The following is a 12283-nucleotide window of genomic DNA, read 5'->3' on the forward strand; positions in this document are numbered from 1 at the left end:
CCCCTCCACTGGTGCTGCTGTGATCACTTTCCTCTGTTTCCCTTTAAAGCTACTGAAGGAGTTTCCTTCCACTTTCATGCAAAGTCCACACCCTCGTTTGCCTTTGCTGTGGGTGGGAAAATTACAACACCAGGATTCCCTTTTCCTTGCTCTTTCTTTTCTCTTTCCTTTTCTCTTTTCTTTGCTCCTCCTTCATGGGTATGCACACACACACACACACACACACACACACACACCTTGCTCTGGACAGAAAATGAGCTTTTCTATTAACTTGCTGTATCAAAGCTACTCTTTGCCTCTGCCTGGGAAAACATAAAGGTAACTGTATATTTCTGTATATATGGACTCCAGGGAATGGTAGAGGACAGGAAGGCTTGGAGGATCATTGTCCATGGGGTCACGATAGGTCGGACACGACTTCACACCTAACAACACCAACATATTTCTGCTGTATATTTTACTGCAAGTTACATGGAGGAGGGTTGGTTTGAAAAAAATGGTAGCAGATAGGTTTCCAGACTCGAGCTCTGACTATCTGCTCTGCAACCCTGTGATTTTTGTAAAAGCCTTTTTTTGTGACTGATCCCCCCCCCCCAGCTGCCTTTTGTAACTGGTGGCCCTAGGAATGTGTGGGACACCCTTGTGAAAGTTCTGCAGGAACTCCTCTGGGGTTTCACCAGAACTTTGCAAACTTGTTTCAGAGTTTCCTTCTGTGGCATATCATAGAGTTGGAAGGGACCTCATGGGTCATCTAGTCCAAGCCCCTGCACTATGCAGGACACTGACATCCCTATCGCTCATCCACTGTAACCTGGCACCCCCTTGAGCCTTCACAGAATCAGCCTCTCTGTCAAACGGCTATCTATCCTCTGTTTAAAAATTTCCAAAGATGAAAATTTGTTAGAACAATTGGTAAAACATGCACAAAATGTTGTGTCTCATTTTTCCTTTTTGTATGGTTGCTGTCACAGGGCTGCTGGTTTCTGTCTTGTTTTATTACCCTTTTTTCCAAAATTAAAATCCAGAAACCTTTCTGTTGGTTTTTGTTTTGTTTGTTTGTTTTGCCATCTCATAACTGCAGTGCCATTTGAGTTATCAAGTGGGGAGAAAGATAAAACAAGGAATGAAATAATAAGTAAATGCAAGCGAAAGAAGGCAATATAGCCAAAAATTCCATTGCTGCCTTGCTCTGTGATTCAGTCTGGAAATATTTTCGGGCTGCAACAGAAGAATTCTGTCTCCGTAACACACAACATTTTATAGCAGAGTTTGGAAGAGCCACCCTCTTCTTCAGGCATTGGCTAGTAATGGAAATGGAATGCCTCCAGACAATAATATTTCCCCAAGCACCTATGGTGCAAATAGGAAGCATGCTACAGATATGGGCTATCGTTCCCGTCAGCAGATTGCAGACTCCAGAGAGCTGGGGACAGTAAAAACCCTGAAGCAAGAGACAGAGAGAAAATAGATGAAGTAAACACTTCTGATGCAATCGAGTGTCTCGGGTGCCATTTGTGACAAGTTCTGTCTCTGTTCGAGTCAAACACATTGGAAGCTGTGCTATATGCAGCAGGCAGACCAATCAAACTTCTGTCTCACAAACAGTACTAGGTGGGTCCCAGTCTGGCATATATTCTTCAACTGGCATAGGCAAGAAGGTTCATGAAACACCTGGATTGGAGCAGGTAGGCCCACAGTCAGAGGATGGCCTGCACTTCTACCTAGGGTTGCCAGCTCTGGGTTGGGAAATACCTGGAGACGTTGGGGGTGGAGCTGGGAGTGGATAGGATTTGGGGTGGGAAGGGACCTCAGTGGAGTATAATGCTATGGAGCTCACCTTCCAAAACAGCCATTTTCTCCATGGAAACTGATCTTTGTCACCTGGAGATGAGCTACAATTCCAGGGGATCCCCAGGCTTCACATGAGGACTGACATCCCTACATCTCCCTGCCTTTCCTGGCCTTCTCCCTAGCTCAATAGGTTATTGGAAAAATCACACCAAGGCTGCAATGATGATATCTTGTGACAACTTTGGCCCCCCAAATAGTCATAATTCCTGCCTTCTATGGTCCGCCACCCGCAGTTTCTTATTCATACCCATTACTAGCAAACCTTTATGTGCTCAGAATACAAAGAAGATTGAAGAACCAAAATCATTTGAGCAGGTTGAGAAAAGGAAGTAGTGTCTCAGGTTCCATCTTGGCTCTAAACTGAAAGATGTGCTGCCAAATTCGGAACACATGAAGTGACCCAGGGCAGGGGGAAAATGTCCATCCTTGGTTGGAATGGGAAGTCCACCCACTTCTGCCCTCACATACTCTTCTATAGACCTCTGAGTCACAATCACTGATGTGACTGTTGGGGAAAGTCTGGCACAGAGGCACTTTGACTAGAGGGGGACCAGCCTGTTTGGGGTCAGGAAGCCAACCTTCTGTTTTTTGTACTGCATTTGACTGAGGTGATACTGGATTGTATCCCGTGAATCTAGTCTCCTAGCAGAGGTGCTTTCCTCTGGTGGAAAGAGTCTTTGCCTAATGTTGTCTTGCGTTTGGGAAGGCTCCTTTCTCCAGCAGAAAGGAAGCACCTCCACTAGAAGAACTGAGCTGCACAATTCAGGCCTTGGGATTCATTCTTGCTCTTTCAGCAAAGCTCCTAGCAGTCGTTCTGTGCAGCCTTTTTTAAGCTGACTGGTCTTTCTCTGTATCCACTTGCTTTCCTTTGGGACTGTCTGATCTGGCGTGGTAATGTTATTACCCGTATGATAATTATGAGCAGCCATTTTTTATGCACTAGATGTCCGTCTGCAGGACATGACACTTTTGCTTAATTGTTCAAAGGGCAAGGACTTGATTTTGTTTTCTTCATGCTCAATCACATTTATTTCATCTTTGGGGAATGCTATCTAGGAGTTCAGTGCACTGTAATCATTTGTGGGCAAGCATGCTTATGGGAAATTAGTTTAATTGCTTGAATTTCTAAAAGCTGGCAGCTGATCACAGCTATGCAGTTGGGATGAGCCATCTTATAGCACTATGTTGATATTGCAAACTTCCATTGGTTTTAATTGCCATGGTTTAGGAGTTCTGATGACTGTTGTTTGGTGAGTACTCTGAGAATTCTGTATTAGAGATCACTGCCTCACCTCCCTACAATGCCGCATGTTCCTTACAGAGACTGCATGACCAATACACCAGTTAAAGGGCCAGCCGAAACATTATGGTAAACTACAGTGGCCATTGTGCCTCTTAGCTCTTCACTCTCCTTAACACCTAGTAAAATTACCTGCTGTTATGATGTCACATAACCAACCCCTAGAATCACAACTCATCTCCAGAGAAAATGGCTGTTTTGAAGGGTGGACATTGTGGCACTCTACCACACTGAGGCCCTTCCTCTCCCCAAATCCTATTCCCCCCAGGCTCATATCTCGCAGTACTTCCTAATCCAAAATTAGCAATCATAGTCACAATATTTCCTCCACCCCCATAAATATCCAGTGATTTTGTTCAGGGAAATGCATAAGATGAACATGATATAAAGTAATCTCTTTGTGGTGATGGGGATCTGAAGTCTTTCAGCTATGACATCTTAATTACCCTAAAGTCTAATATGGTCCTCAGCCTGTAGCAGGGTTCCCCAACCAAAGTACCAAGGTACTATACAGTACTGCAAAGGCCCCTCAATAGTACCATAGAGTGGGTGTTTTCAAAATGGCAGTTTGAGAGAGCCCACCAGTCTGATGGCTGCTGTTTCCAGCTCTAAGAGGAAAGAAAGAGGTATTTAAATTTTTAAAAGTTCTACCCTTATTTGGGCAGGTTGTCCCTCCAAGTGGCCAATCATGGGTCTGGAGGGCATGAGATGGAGAGACACCCATTTAAACCTTTGTTGCTTGAGGCTCCTCATACTTTGGGTAGGGGGCATTGGCAGGGAGGCATGGCCAGCTGACATCACTTCCTGGTACCTCATATTTCAGCAGTACCTCCATGGTCAAAAGGTTGAAAAAGTCTGGTCTGTAGTATAGGTACAAAATGTCAGCTGGTGTAATAGTAAGGATATTGGGCTAGGACTTGAAAGGCCTCTGTTTAAAGCTCATTGGATGATCTTGGGTCTGTCATGCCTTCTCAGCCTATGAGGTTGTTCCAGGGATAAAATGAGGGTGGGATGTCCATCTCCAAGAAACCTTTGAAGGGTGGGCTAAAAATGTATTAAATTGATAATAAATGCCCAAGGAGAAAATAAATGTCCATGGGTCTTTGGCAATTTATCATTAATACAAATGTAAAGAATTCTAGTGTGAAGAGAAAACCCCCAGTACTCTGACCTTTTTTTTCCTTTTTTTTTTACAAAAGGATCTTGGAAACCTGCATTTATGATTACTCATTTATTTGCATTAGATTCTCCAGCCCATCTGTTCCACTGTGCTTTGTACATTCATTGGAGGCTTAAACACATATTACTTAAATGCATTAGGAAGTCAATGATTACTTTAACCAAGCGAAGTGATCATTTTTTCCCCCCTGAATTCCCATCCAGAGACATTTCTTACATCTTACGTTAATGAAAATGATTTACATTCATCAGGCACACAGCATGAAACCACTGTTTGGAATCCCAATTAAGGTTGACATTTGTGGACGAGCTGTGTAGGTGTGTGCAAATGTAAGTCAATATTAGCCACAAGTGAAACTAGTGGGAGAACAGGGTCCCTTTCCTCTATCATGACAAAAGGGGAAAGTCTCCTTTGTGCACTGCAGTCTTTCCCTAGCCCTCTGATAGCTGAGGCATACTGTTTCTCTGAATGAAATCAGGAGGGGCACTTCATTTTTTACACCCCAACAAGATTTACTCAGCCAGAATAGAGGATGCTGCAAAAAGGGTAATGACCTAAAATTATGGATTTTGTTAAATTAACAAAAGCGTAAAGGGAAAGCATTTTTTTTACACCTTTGCCACAGCTTCTGAGCTTGATCCGAAGGCATCCGGATACAGAGCCTGAACCTCTCCATGTTGATTCAAAAATAAGGCTCTCATTGATTTCAGCTGGCTTTTCTTCCAAGATTGTGTGTTTAGAGCGACAGCAATGGAAAAGACAACCACTTACAAGAGCAGATAAATGTGCTTTATGTTCTATTTTAACTTGTGTTTTATGTTGCTGTTTTTTCCACGAGCTTTTCATTGATTTTTCACAGCACGCTAATGTGCCCCATTATCCACAGTGAGAATGACCCTCAGTGTTACAGGCTTTCTCTTTGAACAATGGAAACACGGTTTGTTCCAAGATATCTGGAAAATATTTCCTTCCCCCATCCTTTCCCTTGTGTATGACATTTATCAGCCAGATGTGTGTGACAGAGTTATCACGTAACAATCTTGGGCAAATCCCCATTCAACATGGTTCCTCCTTTGAGGGAGGGCATGGATAACATTCTACAAATAGATGCAGGCTAGGCAAAGGTAGAAGTTCCCATGATGTGTAATTAATTTATGGAATTCATTAAGCAGGAACGTGGTTGATGGAAGGTTGTATATAAGGTTCCTGATGCAGTATAAGCACTGAAGATTTGGGGCAATGGTCTCAGGGAGGGCTTGAGATAGTATTGTATACTTCAGATATGAAGCACAGAATGAACATTGATGAAACTTGTTTCAACCCATCTCTCCATCTCTATAGGTAAGGGGATTTGTTTTAACCAGAATGTGCATGTTTACGTAGAAGTCAGGTCTACAGTGCTCAATAGGACTTGCTATCTCCTGCCTGCATTTGGTCCCCCATATACATACACCTCATATAAAGCCAGGACTCTCTGGTCTTGATAGTATGACTGATGTTGAGCCAGTTGGAAGCTATGAACTATGAACAGAATCTCCATGTGCAGAAGTAGGATGTCTCTGAATAGCAGACGCTGAAGGCAAATGACAGGGAAAGCCCATTTTCTTAATGATCTATTTATGGGGTGCCCAGATGTACTAGGTATAGGGTGACTGTTGGGGTGCCACAGAAAACTTTCTGCTGTGTTGCATCTCAAACAAAGGAGGGATGTGGCTTTCCTCGGGGGACAGGGCCAGTGTCTGTCCCTATTGACTTGCCTACTTATGGCTTTTGAGGTTCAAGGTTGAAAATATTATAGTAACACACCTCTCTTTACAGAGTTTGATTTGGCAGTTGACCCAGCCTTTGCTTGATCTGCCTGCTGTGTGGAACTAGCCTTCCTCATAGAAGCAACAAACTATAATGGTGGCCCAATATGGTGGGTAGGGTTGGCTAGGATTCAGGGTGTAATTTGGTAGAGTGAGGGAACTTCCTCACACTATTGATGCTATGCTAAGCATGTGCCCTGGAATAGCATACTATAGCATTTGTATAGTAACTCTAGGAGCAGTGACATATACCTTAGTCAGAAAGCAAACAAGAAATTTTAAAAGAAACGGGAAGATTCAGTTGAGAGAGTGAGTTTAGAAGGAGGCAGTTGGAATGGAGAGATGATTGGTTAATGCCTGGCTGGGCTGTGATTGGTCAGGATGGGAAGCTGTGGGTCTGATGGGTGAAAGTTCCAAGGCTGAGAAAAATCAGTTAGTGTCAGTTGGGCCAAGGGATGGTTGAAGAGAAGACCATGAAGGGGAGCTTCATTAATAAAATAGGACCTTGGAAGGCCTGGTTAAAAGTAGCTCTGGGCTGGGAAATCTCTAGAAATTTAGAGTGGAATTTGGAAAGTAGAGTCCACTCTTCAAAGCAGCCATTTTCTCCTGAGGAACTGATCTCTGTCATTTAAAGGTTAGTTATAATGCTTGGCCATTTCCAGTCTGCCCCTGGAGGTTGGCGTGACATTTTCACTATTTAAGAAAGATATATTTCCCAGTAAGCGTGTATGAGAGTCTACTTCATGTCTCTGGGAAGAAGGGAACTTTTGTGGCTCTCCACTTTTACTTGTTCATAAAAGGTTTATTATGTTGTTCAACAGAAAGGTTTAGAAATCCGTTCATAGATTGTTTATAGGTTGGTACTTCGTATAATGCACTGAGTACTGAGGCAGCCCTGGTACTCCTGTCTTTCTGAAACATGGCCTTGCTGGCCCAGAGGATCTCCTATATTCTCTCTCTTCCATCAAGCCTCCACCTCAGACCGAGTCTCCCTCTCTCTCTGACTTCCCAACTCCCACTTTAACTGCCCTTGGAACTCTCTTTCTCAGAACCCTCCCAGGCCACGCCCCCTTCTCCTCCCACTAGGGATTCCTAGGTCCTATATAACTTCCTTTGCGCTCCTAACTATGTGGGTTCTGTCACAGCTGACAGCCCTAGTTAAGAGAGCACAGACAAGGAAAGGGTCTGTGGTGGGTGTAAGTGTGATGGAAACATAAATGTTACTGTATCTAAATGGGATTAGACTGCATTTTTCTTGGCACTCTTCTGGGTTTAGTATGCACTCAACTGAAATTGGTTCTATTATTTAAATCTTTCTTGACTCAATTTCTTGATTCCATCTCTGTGTCTAGGACAGGATTATCACTAAATTGGTATTTTCCAAGCTGTAGTGGAGGGCTACTTTGGGGGAAAGAAGGGGGGGGGGAAGTAGTGGAAGCATCCTGCCTGGCTCACAGTAATCATGGAACTAGGCCACTGCTATATTCTGCCCCAAAGCAGCTATTTCTGTTCTACCTCTGGAGCAGATTTTAAAACTTTGGCATGGCCAACATTTGTTTTCTGCTTCACTTTCCCCATCTCTGATCCTCTGGTGCTACCCTGGGTGTGGCCAGCTTCCTTCTGAATCTCCTTTTAAATAAAACAAGAGTTGACAAGAAAATTTGCCTAAGATGGAACTTGAGGTGAATATGGAGAATGCTTCTGCCATAGGACTCTGCCTACTGTTAATTTAATGCAAATGTGGAGAGTACCGCTCAGTAACAAGTTTGTCACCACTTGTCAAATAAAATGGAATCCAAAATGAGTGTGACAGGCCTTGCTGGTTAAGTGCAATCCCATCAGAATATGTGTGGCTAGTTAAAACAATGTTGATCGCTGCTGCTTCTAATCTTTTGGAAGACATTGAAAGATCCAGAACAAACTGTGGCATTTCTCAACGAGAATATCGAAAGCTTGTGGCTACTATCATCCCCCCTCCCATTTAAATGAATTTAGGGGTCAATTGGGAGGGTCCTGGGCTGACAAGATTTCTGAAGTAACCTTAAAGGTAAAGGTATCCCCTGTGCAAGCACCGAGTCATGTCTGACCCTTGGGGTGATGCCCTCCAGCGTTTTCATGGCAGACTCAATACGGGGTGGTTTGCCAGTGCCTTCCCCAGTCATTACCGTTTACCCCCCAGCAAGCTGGGTACTCATTTTACCAACCTCGGAAGGATGGAAGGCTGAGTCAACCATGAGCCGGCTGCTGGGATTGAACTCCCAGCCTCATGGGCAGAGCTTTCAGACTGCATGTCTGCTGCCTTACCACTCTGCGCCACAAGAGGCTCTTGGAGTACCCTTACAGAATTTTAAACTCATTTCCCCATTAAAAAGAATGAAACAGTCCCTAGTTCTTGTAAGTAATGATTGAATATTATCACAGAATCAAGGATGTCCATAGAACGCCTCCATTTAAAGACCTTGAGAGATCTTCGGAATTCATAAAAGCTTATCTGTGCGGGCTAATGTCTTGACAGGCCAAGAAAGGCAACTACGCATTTTTGTGGGACGTCGCAGTAGTGGAATATGCAGCCCTGACAGATGACGATTGTTCTGTGACAGTCATTGGAAACAGCATCAGCACCAAAGGCTATGGGATAGCCCTCCAGCATGGCAGCCCCTATAGGGATCTCTTCTCCCAAAGGTAACACAAAATTGTCTGTCTTGACAAGCCAATCATCGAGCTAAGCTATGCATTCCACTTTACTAACATATGCAGCCCTGCCCGTGAACCATGTCTCGGTGTCTGTTTTGTTATAATGTATCCTCATTCTGTTCTTTCTTCAAAGCAGGGAGGTTTGGGGAACTAGGGAACAGAACCAGCCTTTATCTAGATTGGCACCTCAAACATTTTCCTTTGAAGGCCAGTTGTCTCAGGGTCCCAGAACTGTATGCTAAGAGCAGTACAATGTATTTAATTGGGGAGGGGCTTTAATAATAGACCGAAGCCATTTTTTAAAAATCTAGGCAAATTAAAAATCTTGGGAGTTATGATGCCCTGTCCACCAAAGGAAGGAGCAAGAGATGTATATAAAGTAGGGCTTTCATCCTCCATGTGGTGGGGTGGTGATCTCCTGAGATGACAACTGAGATGGCAACAGAGATCAGTTTGAAGAGGCTACCAAGTTAATTAACAAAAAAACCTCTCAACACTTTTTCTCATTCTCAGTTAACTCTTTGAGCTCTTTAAAGCAGGGGTAGTCAACCAGTGGTCCTCCAGATGTCCATGGACTACAATTCCCACGAACCCCTGCCCGTGTTTGCTTGCAGGGGCTCATGGGAATTTTAGTCCATGAACATCTGGAGGACCACAGGTTGACTACCCCGGCTTTAAAGCATCTCCACCATCTCTAGACACAATGAAATGTACTTGTGAATTCTATTAGGCAAGGAAAAGCCTTCTCCCTCTCCCTCAGGACCCCATCCTCAAGTGAAATCTGAAAAGATGTTTCAGCTTGTCTTGTACGGATTGTAAATGCAGCCCTAGCCACTGAGGTAAGATCCTTGAACATGAAATAAATCCACAGGTCCTTCTGGCTGGACTCCAAAGAAAAGAAAAAGTTTTGAGAGGTGTTTTTGTTGTTGTTGTTAATTAACTTGAGAGCCTCCTCACACAGGGGTTTCCTGTTTTCTTCCTTGTTGCTGACCTGTGGTACTTCTTTGTATCTGGCTAACAATCAGTATTCCAGGAGAAAATGACCTCATTGGAAGGGGAACTCTATGTATACCCTATACCTCCCCTCCCCAAACCTCATCTTCCTCACGCTCCAAAATCTCCAGGTATTTCCCAACTTGAAACTGGCAACTCTGCAACAAGCCTAGATTGGCCATTGAATGCATATGCAGCAGAGACCAACAACAATTTCTGTTTCTCTGATGAGCTTGTCTATATGATCTGTGTTTGCACCTATTGTCTTATTCATGCAGTACATTTGGAGGTTAGAGTGCAGCTGTGTGCCTGCATTGGTTCTCGACTGTTTACTTTCTCCAGTGTTCCAGTTCTGACGTTCGTTCATATATCAGCAGAGCTTTTCAGTTCCATGTTGTGCAGTTGATATTTTGTCCGACCACCCAGATTGCAACCGTTTGTAAACCATTGCTGTTAACTTCTTTGACCTAATGAGTTCCTTTGTCACCTTCCCTTTGGGAAAATAATGCTTACAGGGGTTTCCCCCCCCCTCCCTAAAACAATTGTTCTGCAGGATTTTAGAGCTACAAGAAGCCGGCTACTTGGATGTCTTCAAAGAGAAATGGTGGCCACGGATGGGACGCTGTGATTTGAACAGCCACGCCAATGTGCAGACTGATGGGAAGGCCCTGAAGCTTCACAGTTTTGCTGGGGTCTTCTGCATTCTGGCCGTGGGCTTGCTCGTGGCCTGCTTGGTAGCAGCCCTGGAGTTATGGTGGAGCAGCAATCGTTGTCATCAAGAGACACCAAAAGAGGTCCATAACTTTTATTCTTACCACAATTAAGAATAGGACATATAATATCCATCCAGAGAGAATATTTATGTATGTATGTATTATGTATGTATGTATGTCACAGAGCAAATAGAAGCAGTGGAAATTCTATGTGTTCTCAAACATCACTGGATTATGATTGGATAACCACGTTTGAGTTCTCTTTTTTTAAAGAAAAAGTTATATATTTTTCATTAAAAAAAAATCCCTAATGTTTGTATTTTATGGAAGGTACCAAATTGTCTGCTCTGGCGACTAAAGTCCTGTATTTATTTATAGAGCAGATACAACCTCGGCAGCAGCAGCAGTGCAAACATGCCCACTTTGCCCCACCATTGTGCCTCAACCTTGCCATGGAGAGACCATCTTTAGGGGTAAGAGAGTAGCTCAGGCGACATGCCTTTGGCCCCTCTGCTAAAAATGACAGACAAGGACGTTTTGGGTGGCCTTCCATGCAAAGATTCAACACCCCACCACATCCTGTTCTCTGCCAAAAACAAAAGCCAAGCATAGCCCAGGTACACCAGCATGGACCATGAGGGAAATGGTGGGGTTGGTGCCCTGTGGCCCAGATCCTCCCAAGAACATGCACATGACATGCCACCTGTCACCCCACCCCACCCCATCTGGTTTGTTTCTCGCCCTTTGTGCCTTCTTAGTGGCAGTGGCTCTACTGCTGTTAGTTTCCCATGGGGCTCTGCCCGATCTTGAGTTGCTGCCTTATGGTTGACATGTTTTTGGAGTTAGCAGCCTATATAGGTCAGATGGCAATGAGGGAGTATAAACACTTTCAACCCATTTTAGCATCCGGTACGTTAGGTCTGTACAACTAGTAATCTGCCAAAATCTGCAAGACCCAGTGGCAGTCTCATTGTGACCTGCCAGGACCTTGTTAACCATCTCCCTAATTTTATAGTTCCAGGTAAGCGGGGGGGGGGGGGGAGAGAGACAGGATTGTAGTGAACGTTTAGTGTGGAGGTAAACAAATGGGTGATGGGAGGGGAAATGAAGCTGTCTCCATGTAAAGATGTCTGGTATGTTGGCAAACAAAAGGGGAAGTTGGGAGAAATGGGGAGTTCTACTTGACCAGATCTACTGGGAGTGAGTTGAACATAGCAGATTAACCAGGATTTCATGGGCTCACCTTAGACCTGGCTGGAGACTTTTCACACTTCACCAGCTCTAGCAGTACTGCTGGCATCTCAGAGATTCACCTGAATTGCTTGGGCAGAGAACCAGGTTTGCATGCTGAGAAAAATGAACCTGGGATGCAGATGTGTTGGGGGTTGCCCTAGTGAGATACCATAACTTGCTACTGAGCTGTGGTCATTTTGGTGGGCCACAGGATGTTCAGGACTGATTATTTTGAAAGAAATTTTTCACTGTCACAGTAGTGCAGCAGTGAAATCGGCTACCTATGGAGGTGGTGAGCTCCCCCTTACTGGCAGTCTGCAAGCGGCGGCTGGACGGAGACTTATCATGAAGGCTTGAGGCTGATCCTGTGTAGAGCAGGGGGTTGGACTAGATGGCCTGTATGGCTCCTTCCATCTCTGTGATTCCAACATCCTCAGAAAAACATACAATGTTTATAAATAAGGCTACTGAACTTTATTTTTAAAAAAGTCTGAGGCCTATAACAGGACCT

At 44.1% G+C, this 12283-nt stretch overlaps 1 protein-coding gene across 12 annotated transcripts in view; it reads left to right on the top strand.

Annotated features, from left to right (window-relative positions):
- GRID1 (glutamate ionotropic receptor delta type subunit 1) overlaps window positions 1–12283 on the top strand; it is a 982837-nt gene that overhangs the window by 945144 nt on the left and 25410 nt on the right. For 7 of the 12 annotated variants that reach the window (XM_077350620.1, XM_077350625.1, XM_077350619.1 and 4 more), the window contains 3 exons: window positions 8655–8821; window positions 10380–10620; window positions 10923–11012. In XM_077350620.1, coding sequence (XP_077206735.1) covers window positions 8655–8821; window positions 10380–10620; window positions 10923–11012 — 498 coding nt within the window. Of the gene's footprint in view, window positions 1–8654; window positions 8822–10379; window positions 10621–10917; window positions 11013–12283 lie in introns of all 12 variants that reach the window. The other 5 variants (XM_077350628.1, XM_077350623.1, XM_077350624.1 and 2 more) reach the window with 2 other exon arrangements.

Source organism: Paroedura picta, chromosome 8 (assembly GCF_049243985.1).
Source record: "Paroedura picta isolate Pp20150507F chromosome 8, Ppicta_v3.0, whole genome shotgun sequence".
NCBI lineage: Eukaryota > Metazoa > Chordata > Lepidosauria > Squamata > Gekkonidae > Paroedura > Paroedura picta.